Source organism: Psammomys obesus, unplaced genomic scaffold, assembly GCF_907164565.1.
Source record: "Psammomys obesus unplaced genomic scaffold, mPsaObe1.curated_primary_1811, whole genome shotgun sequence".
Taxonomy (NCBI): Eukaryota; Metazoa; Chordata; class Mammalia; order Rodentia; family Muridae; genus Psammomys; species Psammomys obesus.
In genome coordinates, this window is record NW_026590699.1 from 9644439 (window position 1) to 9669357 (window position 24919).

Consider the following 24919-nt stretch of genomic DNA (forward strand, 5'->3'; position numbering starts at 1 on the left):
GGGGGGGGGGGGGGGGGGGGGGGGGGGGGGCGGCCTCGGAGCAGCGGCGGAAGGAGCCGAGCGCGCTCGGCCGCACTCGCCGGCCCGCCTAGGCGACGTCGCCAGGGGGCGGGGCTCGTGCCGGCACGCTCGGAGCGAGGCATTGTGGGAAGGGCGGCCGGTGCTGCCACAGCTGCCATCTTAGGGACTCCGGGCCAGGCCTGCTAGGCCTTCGCGGCGGAGGCGGCCGTGTGCGTGGCCGGTGCGCTCGGGGCGAGGCGTAGGATCCGCGGGCGGGGGGCCGCGCTTCCCGGCGGCGAGGGGCGGCCTGCGGCGGGCAGCGGGCGACAGGCGGCGGGCGCCGCGCCGCACGAGGATGGGCCGGTCGCGGAGCCGGAGCTCGTCCCGCTCCAAGCACACCAAGAGCTCCAAGCACAACAAGAAGCGCAGCCGCTCGCGCTCGCGCTCGCGGGACAAGGAGCGGGTGCGGAAGCGCTCCAAGTCCCGGGAGAGCAAACGGAACCGGCGGCGGGAGTCGCGCTCGCGCTCGCGCTCCACCAACGCGGCGGCATCCCGGCGCGAGCGGGAGCGCGCCTCGTCCCCGCCCGACCGCATCGACATCTTCGGGCGCACGGTGAGCAAGCGCAGCAGCCTGGACGAGAAGCAGAAGCGGGAGGAGGAGGAGAAGAAGGCGGAGTTCGAGCGGCAGCGAAAAATGTGAGGCGCGCGCGGCGGCCGGCGCGGGGGCGCGCCCGGGCCCGGTGGGGCGGGAGCCGGCCCGGAAGTGGGAGCGGAGCGCGCGAGGCGGGAGGTTGGCGGGGCCGCGCCGCGCCGCCCCGGGCCCGGGCGGTTGGGGCCTCCCCTGTCCGGGCGGGGAAGGAGCGAGGCCCAGGCCCCCGGCGGGCCGCAGGGCAGCCTCCGTCCCCTCTCCCTGTCTTTCCTCAGCCCCGCTAGAGAGCATGCCTGGTCCCGCTCCTGCCCGCCTAAGTGCCGGCTTCTAGTTTCGGAGTACCCTTAACGAAGGCTAACACGGGGCGAGACCGGCTGCCGGCCGGGCCCCTCACTTGCAACTGGCTAAAGGTCACGTGGTTTTTGAGTCAGGTGTCTTCGGATGTGAAAGGCGTGGATAGACCGGGGGAGTGAACTTGTACATTGTCTAGTACTTTCTTCCTTAAAGGATGTGCTCACTCCCTCCAGCCACGTGGAACAGTAACGCTAAACATGTGTGCTCCCTGTTTATAGCCAGCCATCTTTTCCGGGCTTCTTGAGTGAAGACTGAGGAAGTGGTTATGAAGCAGGGACCTTAGCTAGTTCGTGGATGTGACTTATGTAGGGGTGTCCAGTTTTTTTTCTTTTTCTGCGTTTGAGTTTGTGGTAGGCCGAGTTTCCGGAAGTGAGGGACTGAGTACACCTAATACCTTAGGTGGAACAGGAGCCTTGTACTGTTAGCAGATTGTTTCTCAGTACACCTTGGCCACGTAGAATCCTGGAACAAGCCATAGCCTGGAAGATGCAGCTCCAGTAGCTGTCAGTGGAACATAGAAAAAGTGGTGTGTGACAGTTGAGGCAATTCTCCGAGTGACAACTGTGGAAACCGTATGTGCTAATTAGAGTCATTGTCACACCGTACATGGTCAGCGCAGGATGAAATGATGGGGCGTAGAGCTGTGCTGTGGTTCTGGGATGAGAGGAACCAAACTGCCTTTCGCATTTGAGAAGGGACAGGCTTGGGGCTGGCAGCCACGTCAGTACTAACTGCTGTGCATTCATTAGATGCTTCTCTGATGTCTTGCAAAGAATACACCAGAGAGACACGGGTGGTTTACAAGTGTTAGTTTGTTCATTTTAGCTAGTTGCCGGTATTTACTGAGCCTTCAGTAAGTGCTGGGAGCTGTGGTAGATGCTGTTGATAGAAAGATGATTGATTGGCTCCTGAGGTGGTCATCTACCTCAGACAGATGGTAGGTAATGGCGTAGTAAATTCAATGGGAGTATATCACAGGAGTGGAGGGTAGGGGGTGGTAAGGCTGGTAGGCCTATGGGTGTGTGTGGCCCAAACAGTAAGCTGTCTTCCTTCTGAATCCCTGAGAGAACAGCATGGAAGGAAGTAGTTTTAGAGTGATGCTGGCCACAACTCAAAGCTTTGTAAGCACGCAAGTCAAGGAGTGACTGCAGAGGTGAATAGGGCCTGGGGTTATAGGTGGGTTTTGTATGCAAATAGTTCAACTTCCTTCTAAGATCTGGAAATGAAACGGCACCCTTTAAAAGACCGTTGATAGTTGTGTAGGATGGAGTCCTAAGAGGTAGATGGGTCAAGTTGAGAGGGTGGTTAGGAGCAGTTGTTAGACTGGAAGAGGAACTGATTGAAAACATATTTAGGGTGTAGGACATAAAGGAAAAGCATCACAGTTGGCTGTCATGTTTATAGTGTCATTCTTACAACTTATCTTTTCCCTGTGTTTTATTGCCTGAAAGGAGCACTGCCTGCCAAGCAGTGTAGGTAAAGGAACGGGAAGAGCAGGAGTGTCCCCTTGGCACTCAAAGGTTCTGGTTTTTTATTTAACCAAGCTGAGGACCATGATAGGGCTTTGTGTTGCTAAAACATGGGGAATAAAAAGAAAGCCCTGAGGACTGTGTAAAGAGAGAAGAGCAAGTTGGTCCCAGGGATTGAAAAACCTCCGGGAATGTGTATTTGCGGTAAAAAGTCCAGGGTGGAAACAAGATGACACTGAAAAATACATAATCGAGTGCCTGGAATGTTTTCATGGAGTCTAGGGTCAGCTGGATGGATGGAGACACAGAAAAACAATTATCTGTTGGGTTTAACCAGTTAAGTCTCTGTTAATTGGAAATCAGGTTTCTTTACTACTTATAATTCTGAGGCCTTAAATAAATGATCTGAGTTTATCTGAAATGGAGGTCTGATTTTATTGTAAAGATTGGAGATGCTATCAGGTACTTAGTGCTTGGCAAGAAAGTGAGTCAGTAAATGTCACTGAGTATAACTTACCATGCTTCCAGGCACAGCCTGCTGCATAATATAGGAAGGAATCCAGTCATTAAAATATTAATTCATTAAATAATTCAGTAATATAATTAAAAGTAGACCTTTACATTTATTCACATTTTTGAAGAGCTAATTCTCATGGCTCAATCGAACCAGAACTTTTTCTTGTTCTTGTGTCCTGGCCATCTTGTTAATATTAATACATATTAATATTTCTTAGATATTCTTTTAAGTTGTATTAACTGCTGAAAAAACAAAAGAAAACAAAACTAGAACACCGTGTAGCAAATCCTATCATTGGCCTAGTTACTTTCTCCAGCCAGTGACATCTGAGTTTGGGTATTCTTAGTGTAATCTACATTACAAATCAGGAGCCTAAGAGTACCCACGATGAACTGATTGATATGATTCTTACAAAAATAAGTGGAGCTCATTTTGAGGGTGAAGAGCTTTATGATTGAATTTACTCTATGGAACTATATTTTGGAGCTTAGTGCTTGAAGACAGTGGTGGGACAAGCACAGAGACGTGCAGTTGGTAACAGGATGCTCTCTCAGTCACTTTCCCATCCCTGCCTCACCTTTGTCCTGGAGAAACTGCCAGGTAGCAGTTATTTAAGGCCATTAGCTTTGGGGTCTGTCAAGGTTCATTCTTAACTGTAGCATTGGTCTTGTTCATTAAAGTGACTATAACTTAGCTCATGAAAACAAGAGTTTTAAATGATGGCGTAGACATAAACACTAGTGGCCCAGTGTTTTAGTTCCTTATTGGATGTGAAGCCATTAGTGTGTGCTATTCCTGCAAGTCCCAAGAACTGAGTTCTCTTGTTTTAAGAATGTCTTAAAGGATGGCAACAGTGACAAAACACCGAGCTGTCCCTGGTAAAATTTAATGTTACCATCTTTGAAATACCTGAGAAAAGTTGGGATCCAGTGTCATATTACCACTTGAAAAAAACCTTGATCTTGATTTAATAACTTGTCGGTAGGAGATTCTTAGCAAAGCACTGCTGCAGCAGAGAAGTTGGAAGGAAGATTAGAGAAAGACAAGGTAGAGCTGCATGCGCCTCCCCCCAAAGATGTCACCCCAGGATGGCCTGTGAACAGGGCATCCTGGCGCTCAACTCAGAAAGCAGCTCCTGAGCACAGGCTTTAGAGAACCCTGAGTCTGTCTGTGAGATAATGATCCTTCTTGAAGAAGCTGTTTTAGTGGAAAGATTGGCCTAGTGGCAGTGTCGCTGTTGACTTCCTGCTATCATTGTCATGAGTGACGATGCACAAGTGCTTGCAATCAGTTGTCCCTGTGTCGGTTTTCTGAACTAAATGTAGAAAGGGGACAAAATAATTCAGGTTTGAACGTTTTCTGCCACAGATTCTAGAAACAGATGGAAGCTCTCTTCTTGTATCCTGAAGATGCCGTTTTAATCTTACTAACAACTGAAATTACGTTCCTGTGAGGCTTGTGGTGCAGCAGTGCTGTGGAGCTCAGACCTTGCCCACCCTCACTTGGGACACATACATAAGGCTGTTGGAGGCATGTTCCTCCAGGAGCAAAGGGAGATAAGTAGCCCTGGGAGAGAGCCAGTCTGCTTCAGCTGTGCCTGGGACTTTGCATTGACACTCCCCCCTTTAGACTATAAAGCCTCTGAGCTGCAGTTAACAGACCTGACTCCTTAGTTCACCAACGCACTGTCATCTGGCTGCCGACTGGTATGATCACTGGGAGTGAAGACTGCTAGGGCCTACATTTAAGACTGTCTCTGCTCTTGCTGTAAAGAAAGAGCTGAAGTGGTTTGACTCATCTTAACCACCAAATCTGTGGGTGACACTGCTAGCTATTTGTTGCTGTAGGGTAGGATGGCTTGACCACCTGAGTCAAATCCTAAATACTTAGGAGTTTCTTTGACTTTTACCAAATTCCTGTTACAGTGAGTGAGAGCATTGTTACTTGCTGATGAGGAGGCCTTTACATGCCTCCCTCCCTCCCTCTTTATCAGGGAATTCTTGATTGAAGCTGCATTATCCCCTTTTGCACATAGTACTCTGCTCCACCTAACACCAATAATTAAGAGTTGAGTTTTTAAAGATGTAAATGCTGAGTTTCTTAGGCTTTACTGCATTAACTGATTTTTATAAAAGAATAACTGAAAAGTCTGCATGTAAACAGTAGCTTATCTTTGTTACATAGCCCATAATCCACAGTCTAAAGTTGCTAGCTTATTTCATTTTTCTTTGTCCCTTTGGGTAAATAGAAAACATTTCTATATATAATTGCCATTGAATTGAGACATTTCTTTATAGTCTTTTGTTTCTTGGAGATTATAATTTTGTAGGTTATCTGCTGTCTCTTAAAAAGTGACTATTGACAGAAGGCTTATTCTAGTTATTTATTTGATAGGAAGGAGGGGTGTGTTGGACCGTAGGCTTTCGTACAGTGTTGGGAAATTATAGTTGGGAAGGAGATACTAAAGATGCAGACAAGTCCCCGCAGTGTTGGAAGTAGCGAGGACCTGGAGGAAAGCCAAATTTATTGTCCTATCTTTCTGTCTCTGGTAAAGAGGAAGAGGATAAGTATAGAAACAGAAATGATAGCTTGAGCTGAAAGCCCTTGGGTGGGAATTCAGTTGAAATGCATCAGAGTGCTTAAAGGTCCCAGCAAACTAGAAAGTATTTAGTAGACAAACCACTTGAATGAGCGTCAAGTATGTCAAACAGATTCTAAAGGGAAAAGTTGTGTTAATTTGATAGTTGGGAGAAAGTATTAAACATTGGCCTCTTTGGATTTACATGCATTATCAAGAACTTAAGTTTGTGCATTCTGCACAAACTATTGCTTAGCCTGCTGCTAGCGGCACAGAGTTAGCATGCTTTATGTCTAGCTAAAGTACTGTCATTGAACAGCTAACCAACTAAAAGTGGAAGATCATTTTAGGTTTTTCCTCCTGTCAACTTCAGAATAGATGTATAGGACCAGTGACTGTCATTGCTACAAAATATGCAATTTTTCCATGATAGCATTTTGATAGATGTTGTTAGAGAAAATTTTATTTCCAGTCAGTAAGCTGTCAATGGGATTAAAATGAGAATAGTAATATGCTTCATTTAGCTTGATAATACAATATAGTTATACCTTTCTATTCTAGAACAGCTCTTAAATAAAACAAAATAACCAAAGGAGGAAGAGGCACAATAGGATAAGTTTAGAACCCAGAGTAAAGGGCACAGTGCTGTTCACGGGCAGTCCGGAGCTCTGGTCTGTGGCTTACCTGAGGAGCAGGGAGTGAGTGCACCTTGTCAGGCTCAGCTGTAGAGAGCATGGCTAGGTGCACCACGGCGTGGAAACAGAGGTGGGCTCCTGCTTCATATTCGTGCCTCCTCAATAAAGCTGATGAACTATGTTCTGGTTGTATGCTAGCCTTTTTATGTTTACAATTTGTGTGACCAAAAAAAAAAAGATTTTTATCGTCATTTGAATTTCTGTATTATTACTGCTGTTCTTTTCCTCAAAGTGATGTGAAAATAAGCTATAAAACTATTAAAGGATATAAAAAATTAGACTCCTTGATTTCATAGGCTTAAGATTAATTCTTAGGTTCTTAACAATGTTGTCTTTTCTACTTTTAATTGCTAGTCGGCAGCAGGAGATAGAAGAAAAGCTCATTGAGGAAGAAACAGCACGAAGAGTAGAAGAGTTGGTAGCAAAAAGGGTAGAAGAAGAACTGGAGAAAAGGAAGGATGAAATCGAGCGGGAAGTCCTCCGAAGGGTTGAAGAAGCCAAACGCATCATGGAAAAGCAGTTGCTCGAAGAACTCGAGCGACAGAGACAAGCTGAGCTTGCAGCACAAAAAGCCAGAGAGGTAACGCTCGGTCGTTTGGAAAGTAGAGACAGTCCATGGCAAAACTTTCAGTGTCAGGCGTGCCTCCCGCTCAGTCCAGAACGAGATGGAATGCGACTATCTGATTCCTTTCTCACCCAAACTTACGTGGCTGCGAAAGATAATTTTTTAGCCAGAAGTGCTGACTGGTACTTAAAACTTACTTTCTTAAAACTTATTCAAGGATATTTTTTGATCCAATGGAACTGGCTTATTTGAGAAGTGTTTGAAACTTTTGCCATGGCTGCAGGACTACATTCTTTTTTGGGAGGGTGGGGGGAGCCAGGGAGCGGTAAAGGGAGAAGGCTGAAAATCCACCCGGGATTGCATTTTCTCTGTTTTTCACTCTGTTACTTAGACTGTGAGAGGCTTCTGCCTTCAGTCAGTTACAAAGAGCAGGGCCTGGCATTGAGTGACAACACCTGCTTTTCATACATAGGTTTTCTCACTATTCTTTTTTTCCTTCTGTTATCCCCTGTCCCCTCCCTAAATCCTTTCAACACAGTGGACTAATTCTGGCATTCTGATTATAAGACCCTCCATTTTCCTAATGTGTTTCAAGGAATCTTGTAAGGAAAAATGTCCAGATTGTTCATCCTTTTTTTTTTTTCTTTTTTCTTTTTTTTTTTTTAAAGTACCTACTAACAACTCCTTTTTTTCTCTAGAGAGTTATGAAGGAACAGGTTGTCCTTGTCTGGAGTCAAGCTAAACACATGATTTGTTTTATCAGCAGCTGGAGCAGAAGTTGAAAATGTCTTTCTGTGAGACAGTAATTTGCTACTGAAGCTTTCTGGCTTGTTTGCACTGATTACTCCAGGATCAGAAAGTGTGGCGAACGTCACAGAAACACTTGAGGCAAAGTGCTTCACAGCACTGAGTGTCCATCCACAGTTCGTTAACAAACAAACGAATCCCATTTGTGTAACACAGGAGATCTCTAGTTTTCTTGAACATAAATTTGTAATATTCGGCTTAAATACATGACTTCCTGTCATTTTTCATCCTGGCGTTACTGTGGACAAGTTGACATTGTGTTAAATCTCTGCTTTCTAGTAAGCTTTGCTTGTATACTGCATTTCCCTGGTCCTGTCTTAACTACATAGACGTGTCTGTAGTTGGTTTCACAGACTAAAATTCAGTGTATGGTATTTTTATTTCTATCAGTGCCTTAATAATGGAAATATTTTGGAGTAATTGTGCTATCTTGTAGCGAGTTATTAATCATAGCAAGATTTTTTTCTCTTCATTTGCTTTTTGTTTCATATTAACATTTTTTTTTAACACGGACACAATCTCTGACAGTCTCTCCAAATACTAAACTCATTTGAGTGTGTGTGCTGTGATCTGAACACTGCCCAAACCATCAAGCAATCTTCATATAGTTTGCATTATAAAACTTCATTAAATTCTCCAAGAAAAAAAAATGACAATTTTATTTCCTGACTGTGCATCCCCTGGATTCCTGAATTTCAGTGCAGACTGTAGATGAACAGTATAAGCTGCCTTTAGTGGTGTCAACATCTGATGTTAAGTCCATGCCCCATGGAAGCAGTCCTTAGTATGGATTACATTTGTATTTTCACTAACAGTAAATGTATTTTCTTATTAATTGTTTGCCTTAGGAATGATGAATTACATTTTTTGTTCCTTCTTACCATAAACATCTGCATTCCTCAGCTCAGCCTTCCTTGTATGTTGTTTCTTTATAAATGGTTGAGCTGCTGATGCAGGTATTGCCAAGCTAACAGTACAAATCATTTTAAAGAGGAAGCTGGCGCGTATGGCAGCCGAGGAGCACACTCTGCAGGACACTGGACAAGACAGTAAATACTCAACTTTTAATGCTGATTAAAGGAGTATAGGTAAAGAATACGTAGGTATCCATAATTGGTGAGACAAATATTCACTTTATTTATATTTTATATATATTTTAATTTGGTAAATACTATCCAGTTTTGTAGTTGTCCTTGTTGATTTGTGTGATATTAAAGTATTAGTAATAATTGCCCGGAGACTACTAGGGAGGGTTTAGTCGGTTGCTGTTTTGGACTGGGAGGGATGATGTAAATCTAGTGTTAGAAACCAACTTTTTAGTGGCTGCACAGTTTATCATTGGTCAGACAGAAAGTAGCTGTAAAGCTACCCTGTAAGTCAGGTCAACAGTTGAGAGGAAGATTAGTCAATATTTGCTGGTAAAGCTAAACACTTTATTTTTCTAACATTGTAACATGTCCTCCCATTTAGGAGGAAGAGCGAGCAAAGCGTGAGGAACTGGAGCGGATATTAGAAGAAAATAACCGGAAAATCGCAGAAGCACAGGCCAAACTGGTGAGTGCTTCACATCTGGGAGGCATCACATGAGGCGTTCCAAATTGTATGGATTTGTGCTGGGTAAAGTCTAATTGCTTTGAGGAGATTCTTAAGGTTATTTAAGGACCTTGAGGTTGATGTAGGAGAGGAATCGACAATACTTTAATCTCTGGTTTTTGAGAGAATGACAAAAGTGTCAGCGGTTTAAAACCTCCCTGGGGAGGAGCATTGTACTGCTCCCTGCCCCACCGTCTTCAGTCCTAACCGTCCTCACACTTCCTAGGCCTGGAGACAGCCACCAGGGAGACAAGCAGAACGCCCAGGTCTTCCGATAGCTGCCACAGTGCACTGCGGCGCTAGACAGAAGGAGCTTAGAAAGTTGAGCAAAGAACAGCACATTTTAGTCTCCCCTGATGTCTCCGTTCCCGGCCCAGGTCTCATAGCCCAGACTGGCTTTGGACTCCTGATCCTCCTGCCTCTGCTTCCTATGTGCTGGAATTCCAGGTGTGTTCCATGCCAACTCACATATTTTATTTCTTATTTCTAATTCTAATCTAAATAAAGGTACATAGACGAAACTAACCAGCCAATATAAGGAGAGACTGAACATAAGTAGTTCAAAACCCCAAGAAAGCTAGTGCCCATGAGTGTAGGCACAGCCCAAGAGAGGTTCTAGGAGAGTCTGAGCTGAACCAAGAAGAGTATTGCTGCTAAGAGGTGCTGTTTAGGGCAGGAGCGGGTTGTAGACTTCACTTCATTTCTCCTTAAAAGCTTGGCTCTTCAGAAGAACACAGAGGGCTAGTTGGTCCTAGAGCGCGGGTGGGTTAAAAGTGTCGTACTGCAGGTAGAAGAAAGACCATTTTAATTTGTGTTCGGAAGGTTGAACCTTTGAAAGGTAAATTCTGTCTGCTTTGTGAGGAACAGACATTTCAGGAACTGTTTGTATGAGCACGTGGTAAAAGGAGCAGAATGCTGCCTTAGGTTTGCCTTGTGAATGGCCCTGATCCTCCTCACCTTGGTGTGGGTATACGTGTATCAATTACTAGTTTACCCATGTGAAGATTAAGATTTTCTCTAGGCTTTTTGGTTTGTTTTATTTTTGGTGGAAAGATTGGGGATCGCAGTCTAGAGTAAAATTTCTCAAGCAGTGGTTAATGGCCAATTTTCATTGTTCCTTTAATCCTGTTCATGAGGTCAGATTTCTATAAACCCTCCAATGCTTTGTTTTCTATTTGTGGGGTGATTTATGCAGTTGTAGATGTCTGCTGATTAAACTGTTGGGCGTGACATCATTCTAATGACATCTTGGCAGTAAAATTAGTGGAACGATGCCTTAGCCAAAGAAGCTGGACTTGTAGTGACTTTGCTAAAAACTTTGGATATATTTAGCCCATTTGTGGTAACTGCAGTGAAGTTGGGATTCTAAGAAATGGCTTATGTTGAAGGAAATTTTGTTTGTAGAAAGTGGAACATCCAGCTAATTATGGTGGTTCACAGCTTTAATCCCAGCACTCTGGGAGGCAGAGCCAGGCAAATCTCTGTGAGTTCAAAGCCGGTCTGGTCTACAACAGGAATCCAGGGCAACCAAGGCTCTCAAAAAACAAAACAGAACAAAAAGAAAGAAATTGGAATGTCCTTTATGAGGGGGGTCAAAAGATGGATTGGACATGAAGATTATGCCAGGTGCATGTTAAAGCTCTTTCAGTATTGGTGTCCCTTTCCCCTCGGTGCGCCATGGTCTGAGTGTTCTTCTCTGTGTGTTTACTGGGAAAGCTCATACAGAGCACTGAAGTTCGGTTGAGTTAAGGACTGGAGAAAAGGAAGGAGAAGCACTGGTGCTCTGCAGACTGACTCGGGAAGAGCTAGCACACAGGGATGCGCAGGGATGCTGTGGGCCATAGGGAGTGGTTGAGCTGATTGTGATCCGAAAGCCTCAGGTGGAAGGCACGGGAGAGTATAAGAAATGAAACCGCCAAGGCGTCGAGGTGAGTTAGGGAATGGAGTCTCTGAGACTTCGGAAAGAGTAAACGTTACAGACGAGTATTGGGCAGCCAGCCTGAGGCATGCCAAGAAAGGGTATATGTGAGAAGAAGACAGGCCAAGAAAGAAAGTGCCCCAAGGAAACTGGATACCTGGTACTTAACAGTGCTGAAAAGACAGGTTCCCGACAACAGTGCAGAAGTACACACAATTATTTACGTGTTACATGATAAATTAACTACTGTAATTCCCAGCAAACAGGCCTAACAACTGTGGAAAAGAAGTCACTTTTTTGCCTGGTGAGGTCCAATTCCAAATTTTCCTCTTTAGGAAATACTCTGTTGATACGATATGATAAAACATTTACATGGTGACCCTGCAGATTTAGATAGGAAACAAGTTTCAGAAAAGGCTTAAATGTATTGTATATACACCCCAAACCTTAATTTCTGCTTCCAGAAATGTGTTTTGTAAGATTTACTTGTGAAACTGCATTTGCACACAGCACCTTCTCTTAGGGTCACTAAGAGTGAAACGTATCCACTCGGGTAGACAAAGAACTTCTGAAGAGACTTAATACAAAACTGCTGTCTATTATAACTGGACATCAGCTCACAAGAAGCATATGCATGCCTTTTTTAAAACACAGAAAAATAAGCCAGTGTGCTAAAAATGCTTATCTTTAGTTGGTATATTCAAGCATAACTTTATGTCTTTCTCCAGTTGTTGCGTGCTTTATAAGTGATGCATTCCATTTTTATGGCCTGGTAAATAAAGACAGCAAGGAAAGTACATTTAAGTCATCCTTTTGATTAACGTTTTAGTCAGCCCATGGTAATATTTGAATATGCAGCTCAGTGAGGACTGAAAGGGAATGTGTTAGGTTTAGTCAGCTGAAATATGTGACAGTCACACTTAAGTCTAGTCCCTGCTCTTGTAGCTAATCCAAATGATGTGTCAAGATAGGTTTTGCTCTATAAGACCATACACCAAAGTACATTTGTGATTATAAGTCACACAATCCAAATGTGGGCCAGCCTCAGTGAGCACACTCTGTTTGTGAACTTGAAGTGACAACTGAGAGTTACTACTGCAGAATTTTAGTTTTCTCTGTGTGTTTGTGAAGGTGTGTGCACTTGTGCTGTGCACACGTACATAAGTGGGGGCCGGAAGTTGGTGTAGGCTGTTTTCCTCAGTCACTTTCACTTTTTTGGAGGTGGGTCTCACTGAATCTGGAACTTAGTTCCAGGCCACAAGTTTCAGATGGGTTCATACTCCCGGGACTCACATTGACATGGGTGCTAGAAATGGACTCCAGCACCCTTTACCCCCAGTGCTCTGCAGCCACTCTGAGCCATCTCCCCAGCCCAGCTTTTTTTTTTTTTTTTTTTTTTTTTTTTAAGAAAGAAACATTTAAAATAAATTTTTTTAATGCTTTTTCCAGGTTTTGTAGGCTGTGCCTGTGAAATGTTAGGTATTGTAGGTATTGTGCTAAAGAATATGAATCATGAGGAGGAAGCAGAGTTTTCTGTTTGAGTTTTTCTCTTTTTGAGGTGGATCTCAGCTTGTAGCCCGGGCTTCGTTAGTACTTAGACTTTGTCTGTCTGTATCCCAGGCTGGAATTGAACTTCTGATGACCCTTGTCCTCCACCTCTTGTATGCAGCATTACAGGCATGTTGCTACCTGAAGAGTTCAGATGTGGCTGTGAGGGCGGTGAGAAAACACTAAGGTGTGGCTTGGAAAACAGTTAAAAAGCAGATGTTTAGATACTGGTGCTAATACTGTATAATGGCTTGAACAGAAAAGGAATTCGAGAAGATGGGTTTATATCGACAAAGCAGTGGCCAGATGCTTAGAGAGAATTTATCAACTTGCCAAATGGGGCATAGAGGGAGCAAGAAGAGGAAGAACTGCTGCTGAGTGTGAATGTGCCAGGGAGCTCTAGTCACCAAAGGAAACCTGCATTCACTTAGAGGGACATGAGTAACAATATACTCAAAATGTTCCCCTAAGAGAAGGAATTTGGGGCATATACAGTTTAGAGTTTGTTCTTTTTAATGTGAAATTGTATCTTTTATTTTAATTTTTATTAGACTTACTCACTTTCTTTTTTTTTTTTTATATATTCACTTTCTTTATGTGCATATATGTACATGGCATGTATGCTTGGTACCTGGGGTCAGAAGAGAATTTACGTCCTTGGAACTAAATTTATAAAGGGTTGTGACTGTGGCTGGGATACAAAATAAATAACCTGTGATTAATTAAAAAAAAAGAAAAATTACTTAAAAAAATAAATGGTTGTGAAAAATCATCTGGGTGCTGGGGATTGAACCTGGGTCCTCCACAGGAGTAAGTAAGAGCAAATGCTTGTTCACTGCTGAGCCATCTCCAGCTCTTAATTTGAAAATGCTAGAATAAAGTCAAAAGAAAACTCTGGCGGCCTCATTTTTCTTGTCAGTGTTACAGAGCAGTGCCTGCAGCTGTGAGACTGTTCCTCAAATCCCACACCTAACCCTCATTTAGGCAATGTAAGATCTCCTAAGTTATCCAGGATTGGAGTTTAGAATTGGTTCAAGAAGTTATAAATCTATAACATTGGAAGGTTGTAGAAGCAGTTCTTTTTAGATGGCGTGAGTGATGCTCCAGAGGAGGAGTAGAGTCAGGGTGACCTAGGGGCCCATGTGTAGGCTGGCACCCCGTGCCTGCGTACATTCTGTTTTATTTTTAAATCTTATACATGAAAACTTAGAAAAGTGTACTAAAGTTTGTGCAGCACATTAAATTTTAAAGGTTTTTATGTTTTGAGGCAGGGTCTTGTAGCTGAGGAAGACCTGGAGTTCATGATCCTTGTGTCCAAAGAGCTAGATGCACCTTCCCATGCATGGCACTGACTTCTTCTAAAACATTTCTTTAGTCACAACAAGGTAAACATTAGTATGTATGTTCCAGGGAGGAAAGTAAGTTCAGGAATTAGGATTACAAATGGCAGAGCTAATAAGAGCCTTTAGAGGGTTTAAAATGCTAGAAGTCCATATTTCTGAGCAGCGGTATGGTACCTGTTGGTGCAGTTTTCCATTCTTTCTTCCTGTCACTTAAATCATTACCAATAAAAAGTGTTCCTTCCTTTATATTGTTAAAGAGTTTAGACAGTCCAAAAAGGAGAATGCTAATTATGTTGCATAGGTAGGCTCTGGTAAACTCGATGGTGCAGAAAATCCCAGGCCCTATACTGAGGCAAATTCTTTTAGTTTTGTGATGTCCTTTTCACTAGCCATTCTTAAAGCACGGGTACAGAGCTGTTGGCATGGCTCCTGAGCCGCTGGCATGGCTCCCAGATAGAATAGATGATAGACTAACATTCTGTCATTGGGGAGCCTGGGTATTAGAAGGGAGAGCTCATCTAATTTGAGAGCTCACCCTGATTTGTGTTTGAGGAGTCCATTTGTCAAGAAATGTGAAGCTAGCTGGGTGTGGTACTGCACACCTGTAATCCAACACTAAGGGAGGCAGGGGCAAGTCCAGGACAGCCAAAGCTATGCAGACATCCTGAAGACACAACCCCAAAAAACCGAATGGGGGAATGTGAAGCTAGCTGCACTAGCATAAAGATCAATTGTGAATGCGTGTGAGGGTGCTTGCCTGCTGGGTTTATGTGTTAATCCACTGAAAAGTAAAGGCTTGTCTGAGCTTTTAGCCCTTGAGATTTATTCTCTTGCCAGGCTATACCAAAGGCAGTCCCTGTGCAACAGTTTTGCGTGCATCTTAATGCTGTGGACCATCTGAGGCTGGGACTTGAACACTGTGGTTTGCTAGAGTAAAATTTGTGCTGTGGAATTTTTGCTTGTGTAATGGGATCACATTTAAAGTCTTTTGTTTTTGTTTTGTTATTAAGTAAAGTTGAGTTCTGCTGTCTTATCTCATTTGTCTGCTTTCCATTGTCCACCTTGAAAGGAAGCACTCAGTTACGGTTCTGCTTGTTTTCTCATAGTTCTTGAAGTTCATGTTCATGCATACATAAATATGGCTGTGTGCTAGTCTGCCCTTTTCTGTTTCAGAACTATGTGTAGGTCCCTTTTTTCACTTTCTCTGAATTTTTTTTTGAGAGAGATTCTCTAGACTTTGAGTGTTACATGTTCCTGTGGATTTGCACGTGCACGTGTGAGTGCACACAGAGCACACAGGAGACCAGAGGTAGACACTGAATGTCGTAGGTAAGCCTCTTTCCTGTCGTTTTGAGACAAGGTCACTAATGAGCCTGGTGCTAACCATTTCAGGTAAACTGCCCAGTGAGCCTCAGATCTTCTAGCTTCATTCCCACCCAGGTGCTGGAGATTCTTATATAGCAGGCACTTTACCTCCAGAATCCTCTCCCTAGTTCTGGTTTATGTTGCTTTAAAAAGATACTCTATTTATGTGTGTGTGTGGGGGGGGGGTTGCCTGGACACAACTCAGTGTGTCTTCACCACGTGAGTTCACTGACCAAAGAGAGCAGAAGAGAGTATCAGATCCTCTGGGGCTAGAGTTACAGGTGGTTGTGAGCCACCATATAGGTGCTGGGAATTCAGTCTTGGTCCTCTGGAAAAGTAACTTCTGCTCTTAACTGCTGAGCTGGTCTCTCTAGCCACCACCACCATCCCCCTCCTGTTTTGTTTTCTCATAAGTATTCAGTACTGTCTTACAGATTTTTTATACATTATTTAGCCCTCATTGCTTTCTTTCTAAACTGTTACAATAAATACCTTTGTAGAACTAGGAATGGGGCTCCAAGAAGGTTGCTCAAGCCGAAAAGAGCTTTCTGTGTAAGTATGAGGACGCTAATGTGATTTCAGGGACACATGTCCTGCAACACAAGTTTGTAATCCCAGCCTGAGTAGGCTGGGGACAGAGAGGATCCTTGGTGTGGTAGCTTGCCGTGGTATGGTAGCCCAGACTTCCAGCTCCATTCCCAGTTGAGAGGTGGTCCCAAAAGCAAGGTGAAGAAGCTCTCGAGGAAAAACACATCATGCCTCTGACTTATAAATAGTCATTACACATTTTCCTTGTTTACAGGTATATTTATAGACTATTCCAGAAACCGAAATAGTTGAGTAAATATATTATAAAGGCAGCCTTGATTCTAGCTGCTCTTCAGTAAGAAAGCCTATCAGTCACACACGGATGGGATCGAAAATTATATCTGTGATTTTAAAGACTTTTCATGGATTGAGGCTGTTCTTTTGACACAGGAGTCTGATGGTTACTAGGATCAAGTTAGATAGGATTAATTAAGCCTGGGTGATTAAATTGCCAAAGGTTTCCCGAGTGCATGCACACGTGGAAAAAGCCTTTACCACAACACACCTTGGCTCAGCCTCTAGTGCTGGCACTCCAAGTACGTGATTTATTTGATGTGGCTAGTTGGCATGGCGTTTTTAGATCTGACATTAACAAGGATGTCCTCTTCTTCTCGTGATGGGTTGGGAGCGCATCAGTTTTCACCTAGGCGGCTTGCTGCAGAGAGACTGCCACACCTGCTTGGCATTTATGTGTGTTTCAGGGCATCCGAAGCGTCATCCTCATCCAGGGTTTGATCCACAGATCCATCTTTCGGCTCCAGACAACATCATTCCTTTGTTTTTGTGATCATTAGTAAACCAGGGAAGAATGATGACTTGAATGAATTTCTGAGTAGGTAGGATTTTAGTGGCAGCCTTTTCGTTTGTTTGGTTTTTAGAGACAGAATTTTTTTGTGTAGCCATGGCTGTCCTCAAAACTCACAGCAATCCACCTGTCTCTGCCTCCCTGAGTGCTGGGAGTGCAGGTATGCACCGCCGTGCCCGGCTGTGTGTTTTATTTAAAAAATAAAATGAGACCAGAGGAGTGATGATGATTGGAGAATGGCACTGTTTTGTCTAACAGTGTGTGGACTTGAGACAGAAGGTTGTTTTCAAATAACAGTAAGTTATTGTTTAGTTATAAACCACCTTAAAAACAGCTTTCAGTAAATAAGGCAGAAGCAGTGATTTCAATTTTAACTTTGAATGGAAATGGAAAGGCTCAAAGGATAATGCATGGTTTAGGTCAGTCAGAGAGGGGAAATGGGATCATCTGATGGAGACATTTCAAGGCTTTCTTACTAATGACACTGTTGAGGTGAGAGGTGGGTGAGACCTGTTGCGCAAGCTGTGATGGCACTGTCCCTGTCTTCTACCCACGGTAATGTCGATAGTGACCAGCTAGATGGCTTTTGTCCTTTGGGAGAAGAGTGCTGTTAGGCCCACAGGAAGCCCGGAGGTGAGAGGAGAGTCCTGATGGGAGGGAGTTGAGAATGGCTTTTCATGGTGGTAAAGGGAATTGTATAGAGGAATGCCGGAGGCAAGTCAGTTGCTTGAGATTGAAGATGCTCTTAACTCTGCAGTTGATTTGAAATTAGATTTTATAATCAGCTAGGTCAAAACCTTTGCTACATTTTTTCTTTCTGAGAAATTGGCTCTTAGAACAATTCATTTTATTTTTGAAATGGGTTTTCTTTGCAGCCCTGATTGTCCTGGAGCTCTGTCTGTAGACCAGCTGGCCCCAAACACAGAGAGCTGCCACTACCCAGTTAGACCTCGCTTACTGTTGACTCACCTAGGGGCATAGTTGGGTTTTTACCTGCAATTCTTGTATATGTCCGTCTAATTATAAATGCAGTAATAGTAGATAACATACCCTGGGCTTCGGATAACTGTTAATCTTGATGGTATAAAGACAGAATCGAGTCTGCTCAAGGCATGAAGTCCGTAGGGTTCATTTTTTTATAAATGAAATAGAGAAAATATATAGGAATAATTATTCTTTGTTAAATTATTTTTCCTCTGCTGGCTTCTATTTATATAGGTTTGTAGGTTGTCACCTGGTAGCCAAAAGGTACTGAGAGAAGGAAATGACAGCTCTCATTTCTCATTTTAACTTTCAGGCTGAAGAACAATTGAGAATTGTTGAAGAACAAAGAAAGATTCATGAGGAAAGGATGAAACTAGAACAAGAACGACAGCGTCAACAAAAAGAAGAACAAAAAATTATACTGGGCAAGGGGAAGTCCAGACCAAAACTGTCCTTCTCATTAAAAACCCAGGATTGAATGGCAAACTCTGAACTTTTTACAAAGAAAAATGAAAGAAAGAAAAAAAAAAAAAAAAAACTTCGTATTGTAGCTTCATGTTGAAGTGTTTTTTTTTTTTGTTTTGTTTTTGTTTTGTTTTTGTTCTTTTTTTTTTTAATTTGGAAAATCTGGAAAGTTAGCTGTTCTAATAGGGGCTATGCTCTGCAATCCCTTTATTTTCCCTCTTTTTTTCCATTAAGTCAAATCCTTATCAGATCATTGCTGTCCTCTAAAGTGGTGTATTTTGCACCTGTTGGGATTCTGTACTGGTTGGGTCTGCTGAAGAGCAGGTCACTTGGTGACTAGCTGGTCTGGTAAGGTGTTCACTGACCACTGACTTCAGAGTTATACTCTGTTTACTACGTCATAATGCTGGTTTTGCTGACTTTTTGTTTTTTTATACATTTATAAAAAAAGAAAAAGTTGGTGATTGCATTGCAAAATCCCCAGGGTTTTCCTGGACCTGAGTGGTGTGTTGTTAAGCAGTGTCCTTGTGGTGCTGTGGCTCTTGATGTTCCTGAGAACAGGTAAGGAAACAGTTGGTCACCTGCTACAGAAACACCTGCAGTGCAGTACTGTCTTTGTTGGACTTTTGTTTCTTTCGTTGACAGAGTCAAACCAGCATTCCCCACTGTAAATAAATAATTTTGCTGAATAAAGTCAAGTCTTAAATTCATATGTTTTAAGCAATTTTTTTTAAGTTGTGTTAAGTCTAAAGGGTGGTTTACTTTTAGAAGCCTTAGAACTGTGCTAGATCTCCTCTGGCATATACTTTTTACATTAAATATACTTGTGAATTAGTACCTACTGCCTATTTCTACAGACACTACTTTATGCTGATAAGAGAATTATAACATCAACTATTATCTTTTGAAAATACTAATCCTGTGCCTCTGTTAAAGAAAATAAATATTATTGCCACAGATTATACTTAAAAAAAAAGACTAGAAAATATGTTTTTAAAGTTGATGGAATATTAAGTTACTTTCAGAGAGGGTGGACCATCAGCTAGAACCACGCTTTATATGTTCAAAACACTAAAGTAATCTTCACCCTTGCATGTTTTTTGGGGTTAAACATTTAAATTCACTAGGTTTTTGGGTTTAGGGTTTGTTTGGGTATTTTTGCATGTGGAAACAAACTTACATATAATCCTGGGTTTTATGCAGACAGAATCTGCCTCAGTTAATGTTTTAGTTATTGAAGTTTACTAGTGTTAAGACACTCCAGGAGAGTCTGTAAAATAGTGTCTGAGGTGTATAGGTGCAGCATAGTGGCCCAGAGATAGTCAGCTCGTCCTCGCCATTGGGAATGTTGGTTGACATGAATAGCTGGTAGGTTACTTTGTGTTTGCATGCTCTGCAAAATGCTTTAGTTCAACTCTTCATTTTAAATATCTTCAAATACAGAGTTTCAAGTAGGTATGAGGTATAGTGAGAAGGTTTTAGTCAACAGAATACCATAGTACTCTAAATACATATTCACGTCATTTACCTGAATAGATTATAAATCTCAATATAAGTTTGCCCAAATTGTTTTCTGGTTCCTATACTTTATTCTTGTAATGTAACTCTTGAATTCAGATTCCTTGTTCCTCGGTTGCATATTCAAGGTTTTGGAAGTGTCCATTTAAAAGTTGATTTTGTTCTGCTGGTGTTCTGAGCGTTGTATCTGAAGAGTAGCCTGGTCTTCAAAGCTTGAGATCAGCCCTCTTGTGCCTTTGATTCTATCATTAAGTTTCAGAAAGAATCACAGTGGCTTTGATGCAGCTCCATGTTTGCTGTTGGAGACTCCTAGGAACCAAAATGTCCCTGTGCTTGGTAGCTGCTTAACTGCCAGGCTACAGGGAAGAGGATGTCGTCGTCAATAACACGCACCCATCTTTTCTGTGCTACAACAATGTAGTAGCTTGTTTTCTTCATTTGTTCTACTGCTTTTGTGTACCCGTTATAAAAGTTGAGATTTTCCCCAAACTATTAGCAGTTGAGATGTTCCCTAAGTAACTAACTACGCCTTTAATTCAGTTTTGTTTTCTTGGGTTATTTGAAAATCTTGATGCTTTATTGAAATAACTATTGACTGTTTATTTTTATTATAGTATTTAAAATTTGTAGTTAATGCTATTAATATTGTGGAGTTTGCAGAATTCTCAACTGTATAAACTAAACCTTTAAATTAGCTTGGTGTGAGGACTCTTTAATGCTTCCAGTAGGGGACGGGAACCCAACGTGAGGACTGCTGTAGTTTCCCTTAGGATGTAGGAGATGAGCCTATTGCTGCTCCCAATAGTGACTTGGTCACTTGACTGTACTAGTAGTGTATGTCCTTTGCGAGCCTTCCGGGGTGTGGGTGTGGCCACTTTTAGATAAAGTAGTACTTGAAATACTAGTGATTATATATTGCTAATAATTTTTTGAGTAAAATAAACATGGACTCGTGCACCATTTTACTTAGTGTCTGTGATTCATGCTTTACTAAGGGTCCTCGGTTAACATTTTCCATGCTGCTGTTAGCTCAAGCTCTTGGTATTGAGTGGTCTTCAGTTCTGTTGCTTTCCACCGCGAGCCATCAGTGCGCAGGCATTGTTGGCCATGAGATGCTGAAGACAGGACCCAGCACCTGCACCAGTAGGCTTGTGAACACTTGCTTCCTAGGCTTACTCACTGGATGGAGTGGACCTGGAAGTATTACTGAAGGGCAGAGGCAGAGACGTGCTCCCCAGCAGTGGGCATTTTACCTTCCCATTTGTTGGACTGCCATCTAACTGGTCTTGGTTCCTTGGCCACTGTGAAGTCCATGTTGACAGTTTTAGAATCGGTTTGTCCTGGTGAGAGACTGGCAGCGTGATGTAGGCTTGCACTGGCTGAATCATGCCCAACAGCACAGTCTTGTAGCCTGCTGTCATTTGCTGGCAGGATTGGGTTGCTCTCCCTCCTGTGTTGTGTACTGTGAAGTGGTTAAGTAAGCGATTTGTAAAACAGCAGTAGGGCGGGGCAGGGTCCAGGGGATTCAGGTAGTTTAGAGCCTCCCAGCAACCACCGTCTGTTACAGCAAACCCGGTGCTTTTTTCTTCGTGTGAGGGTGCTCCGTAGATTAAAGTTAGATCTTTAGACCCCCCCCCCCCCCCCCCGCCCCGCCATCCATCACTGAATCGACAAACATTGTTAGCCCAGTTCTCAGATTGGTCAGAGCATGTGGGAATGATTGTATGTCCATGCTTTAGAAACCAGTAAACTGAAGAGCAGTGCATGTTGATGAGCCAGCGGTCTCGCACAGCCAGATTGTTCTGCTAAATACGTCAGTACATTCTGGGCTCCCTCACTTCAGATGGGTGGGCCTGCTTCTCATTTCCTAGCAAATGACTATTTGGATTAGTTGGCAGGTAAGGAATGAAATACAGGACTGGCTGATTCTAAGGTCTCTTGGGCCTTTTGTAGCATGCTCTAAGGGCAAAAGCATCTGTAGGTTTTGTAGAAGCTCTTCCTGTTACCTTGCCACTGTCTTCAGTGATTGTAGGTAAGAAACAGTGGTGTTGGGCTTCATGTGTTCCTATGCAAATGTCTAATCAGTTTATAAAAACTGTAGAGACTGTAGAGTAAGGCAAACTGTAGTTGGTCTGTGTCCACCAAAATACCTGACCCATTTGGTGGATGGACCTTCATAGGGCCTATAGACCTCGGTTCACATTAGGAAACTGTGCTGTTCAGTGTCATCACTGTATCTGAGAATGATGGAAAGGAAGAGGCTGAACTAGATCCAGCCCACTTCTACAACCTGTTTCTAAGGCATGTGATCCACACTTTCCCTCCAAACCCAAGAGGCAATGAGGAGGATCCTCCAATGTGGTTACAAAACAGTGAAGACCAAACTGGTTAGCATTACTGTAGTGCGTGCTTTTTGCTGCCTAATAGGTTGCTCTTTCTGAAACTCAGCTTTGCTGCCTCCCTCTATTGTATTTTGTAACAGTTTTGAAGTCCTTGTTGACTGAGATCAGTAGCTTCCTGTGCTGAGGTGCTTTGTTGTCCTCTGGCATGGAGTTGTAACAGCCTACTTGAAAAATGAAACCCAGGTCAGATGTCATGGTGTGCTTGGTGTGGCTGGGCTTTAGAATTTCTTTGTGCAAGTGTATTTTGTACACAACCCTGTGACATTTCTGTCTGGGATAATGACACGTGTAACGTTAGATATGAACGGCTTGAGGTTATGTTTTAATTCCCAAAATGACTAGATAAGCATTCGAGGACCAGGATGTTAAGGCGTTGGCTTACTCTGCTTCAGTTTGTGTCCCTGTATAAAGTCACACAGTAGGAGTATTACGTGTGTAATTTTAAAAATTAAATGTATTTACCTTGTCCCCAAGGTGAAATGCTTTGGGTGTTAGAATATGTGGCTTACTGAAAATGGTATTTTGGGAAGCGGGGTTATTTTCAGACATTACACATTTCCTTTAGTTTACCAGAGAGGATGTAAGGGAGCTAAGAGGTCACAACTTAAATTTCCTAACAAACTGAACCTCCGTTTAGACCATGACTTCACACCACTTTAACTTCACACTAGATCTCTATGAATTCCTTAAGTGAAATCTTTTAAAATGAGATTTTTTTTTCCCTCCCCTTTTCCATAAAGGTCAAATAGCAGCAACTCCTGCCAGTTTTTCAGTCTTGAGAATTGTCAGGAAGTCCAAAACAATTATTCCCAGGTGTAGGGTGTGTGTGTGCGCGGGCGCGCAAGTAGCCCTTGCATAGCCTAGGGTGAGTCCCACCTTAGTACCCCGCCCCCACTCATATTGCAGGCTTACTTAAAAGCAGTAATTACCGGAAAGGTTTTCCCTTCGAAGCTGTATTTGGGAGAGTGAGTCATTCCATACTACGGGTGTTTCCGTGTTTTGGTCGTAGCCAAGATTTTCCACACCAACCCTAGTTGCAGTATAAAGTAACTTACAGTTAAGGTTTCGAAAGTAAGCACGTTCTAAAAGCTCCGATTTTTGTTTTAAATAAGGATGAAAGTGGGAAGAAAGAAAAAAAGGCCCAGCACTAACTAAACCAGGTGTTACGTTGTATATACCTTCTAGTATATTGGCAAGAGGGACTGTGTTTAAAGAAATAGGTGTGAAAACTCCCTAGTTCCATGTGAAGAAATTGTGGTATAGACGGACAGGATTTTAGGAACAGGCGTGTTAGTTTCTGTCGGGCCGCGGACTGCAGGGTTCCCTCCATCTGCTGTGCTCTCCCTGCCGTGGGCATCCTAAGCCAGTGCTTTTGACCAAGGAGCATCTGGATCCATTCCTTAGGAGGCTGGTCCGGGTAGGCTTGTTCTGAAACACAGCGGGGCAATAGTGGGCGCTAGTGGGCGCTGTGGGTCCGTAGAAGTCGCCAACGCGGTGCAGTTTCTCAAAATCCGTCCAGGGCAAGCACCCGAGGACCGAAGAGCTGCTGCCACTTCGGCCCTGACTGATAGTCGCCCGGGTCACCCCTAACTTCCAGGCCACTGGGGTCGCGGGCTCTCCCGGGAGCTAGGAAAGGAAAGTCCACGCAGACGCTGGCAGTGGAGCTTTGGAGGCGCGGTTCTCGGCCGTGGCAGGAATCCGGAAAGGGGACTTGAGGAAGAGGGCCAGAGAGGGAGCGGGCAGGCCGAGACGGGCTCGAGGCGCTCAGCGGGACGCGGGGTCTCGGGGGCGGAAGGCTCGCGCTGCCGCGCGCCGGCTGTTCGGACTGACGCCGGGCCGGGCCCGATCGCTTGGGGCTAGGATCGAAGCGAGGAGGCCCCGGGCCAGACACTCGAAGGAATCCACGAAGGGCCGGGCGGCCGCACGCGGGGCGGGGGAGGGGAGCGTCGCGCGGAGGAACGCTGCACTCGCCGAGCCTCGCTCTACCCAAGCGAGAGCGCTAGGACCTAGAACGCTCGCTCGCTGGGCGAGGCCACCGGGGGTCGCGGACACGAGTGGCTCGGAGACCGCCGGCCCTGCGCCCTGAGCCTCCGGAGACCCCTCGTGCGCGGTCCGCGGCGCCCTGCGCGGCTCATCGCGGGGGCGGGGCTCACCTGTCAGCGGCGCCCTACCTCCCGGAGCCCAGGGCCGGACGGATGGACGTGCCGCCCAATCAGCGCGCGCTCGCGGCGCGGCGGGCCAATGGGCTGCGCGCGCCTGGGCGGGGCCCCGCGTTTATAGCACTCTGACAGCGCGCCGGGCGCGCTGACTCTCCGCGGCGGGCACCGAGGCGCCGGTGGGATCGCGGAGCTGCGCGCAGAGCGGGTCCCGGCGCCCTCCCCGCACACAAAGGCCCGCGCGCGTCCGGCGCCGGGAGGGGAGCCCCGGTGCCCTCCTGCCTGCCCGGCGGGCCGCGAGCTGCGAAGATTCAGGAGGCGCCCCCTCTTCTCTCTCTGCGTTCCGGGACATGGAACCGCGCCGACGCGGCGCCCGCGCGCCCGGGCCGCTGCCCGCTGCCCTGGATCTATAATCAAGCGGCCCCTCTCGGGGAGCAGCACCCGCCGCCCAGCACCGACGCGCCTCCCCGCCGCGGGCCTCCGTCCCGGTCCAGCGCCCTCGCCGCGCCCGCCCTCCGCGGCCGGCCCGGCACCCTGGAGCCGCACGGGAGCCGGCCGTCCCAGCTGCGTCCGGCGCGGCGCCCGGGAGCCCCGAGTCCG

The 24919-nt window shown here is 44.7% G+C and overlaps 1 protein-coding gene across 1 annotated transcript; it reads left to right on the forward strand.

Annotated features, from left to right (window-relative positions):
- Positions 1-158: 158 nt before the first annotated feature.
- Positions 159-18953, forward strand: Arglu1 (arginine and glutamate rich 1). Its single transcript, XM_055608457.1, has 4 exons — positions 159-696; positions 6617-6842; positions 9105-9188; positions 18092-18953. The coding sequence occupies exons 1-4, from the start codon at positions 356-358 to the stop codon at positions 18254-18256; spliced, it is 816 nt and encodes a 271-aa protein (XP_055464432.1). The 5' UTR covers positions 159-355; the 3' UTR covers positions 18257-18953.
- The last annotated feature ends 5966 nt before the right edge of the window (positions 18954-24919 follow it).

Excerpts from the sequence above, each read along its gene's own strand:
- Arglu1 (XM_055608457.1), top strand. The coding sequence starts at position 356 with ATGGGCCGGTCGCGGAGCCGGAGCTCGTCCCGCTCCAAGCACACCAAG. Across the intron at positions 6,843-9,104 it reads CAGCACAAAAAGCCAGAGAG|GAGGAAGAGCGAGCAAAGCG; the intron begins GTAACGCTCGGT and ends CCTCCCATTTAG. Across the intron at positions 9,189-18,091 it reads CAGAAGCACAGGCCAAACTG|GCTGAAGAACAATTGAGAAT; the intron begins GTGAGTGCTTCA and ends TTTAACTTTCAG.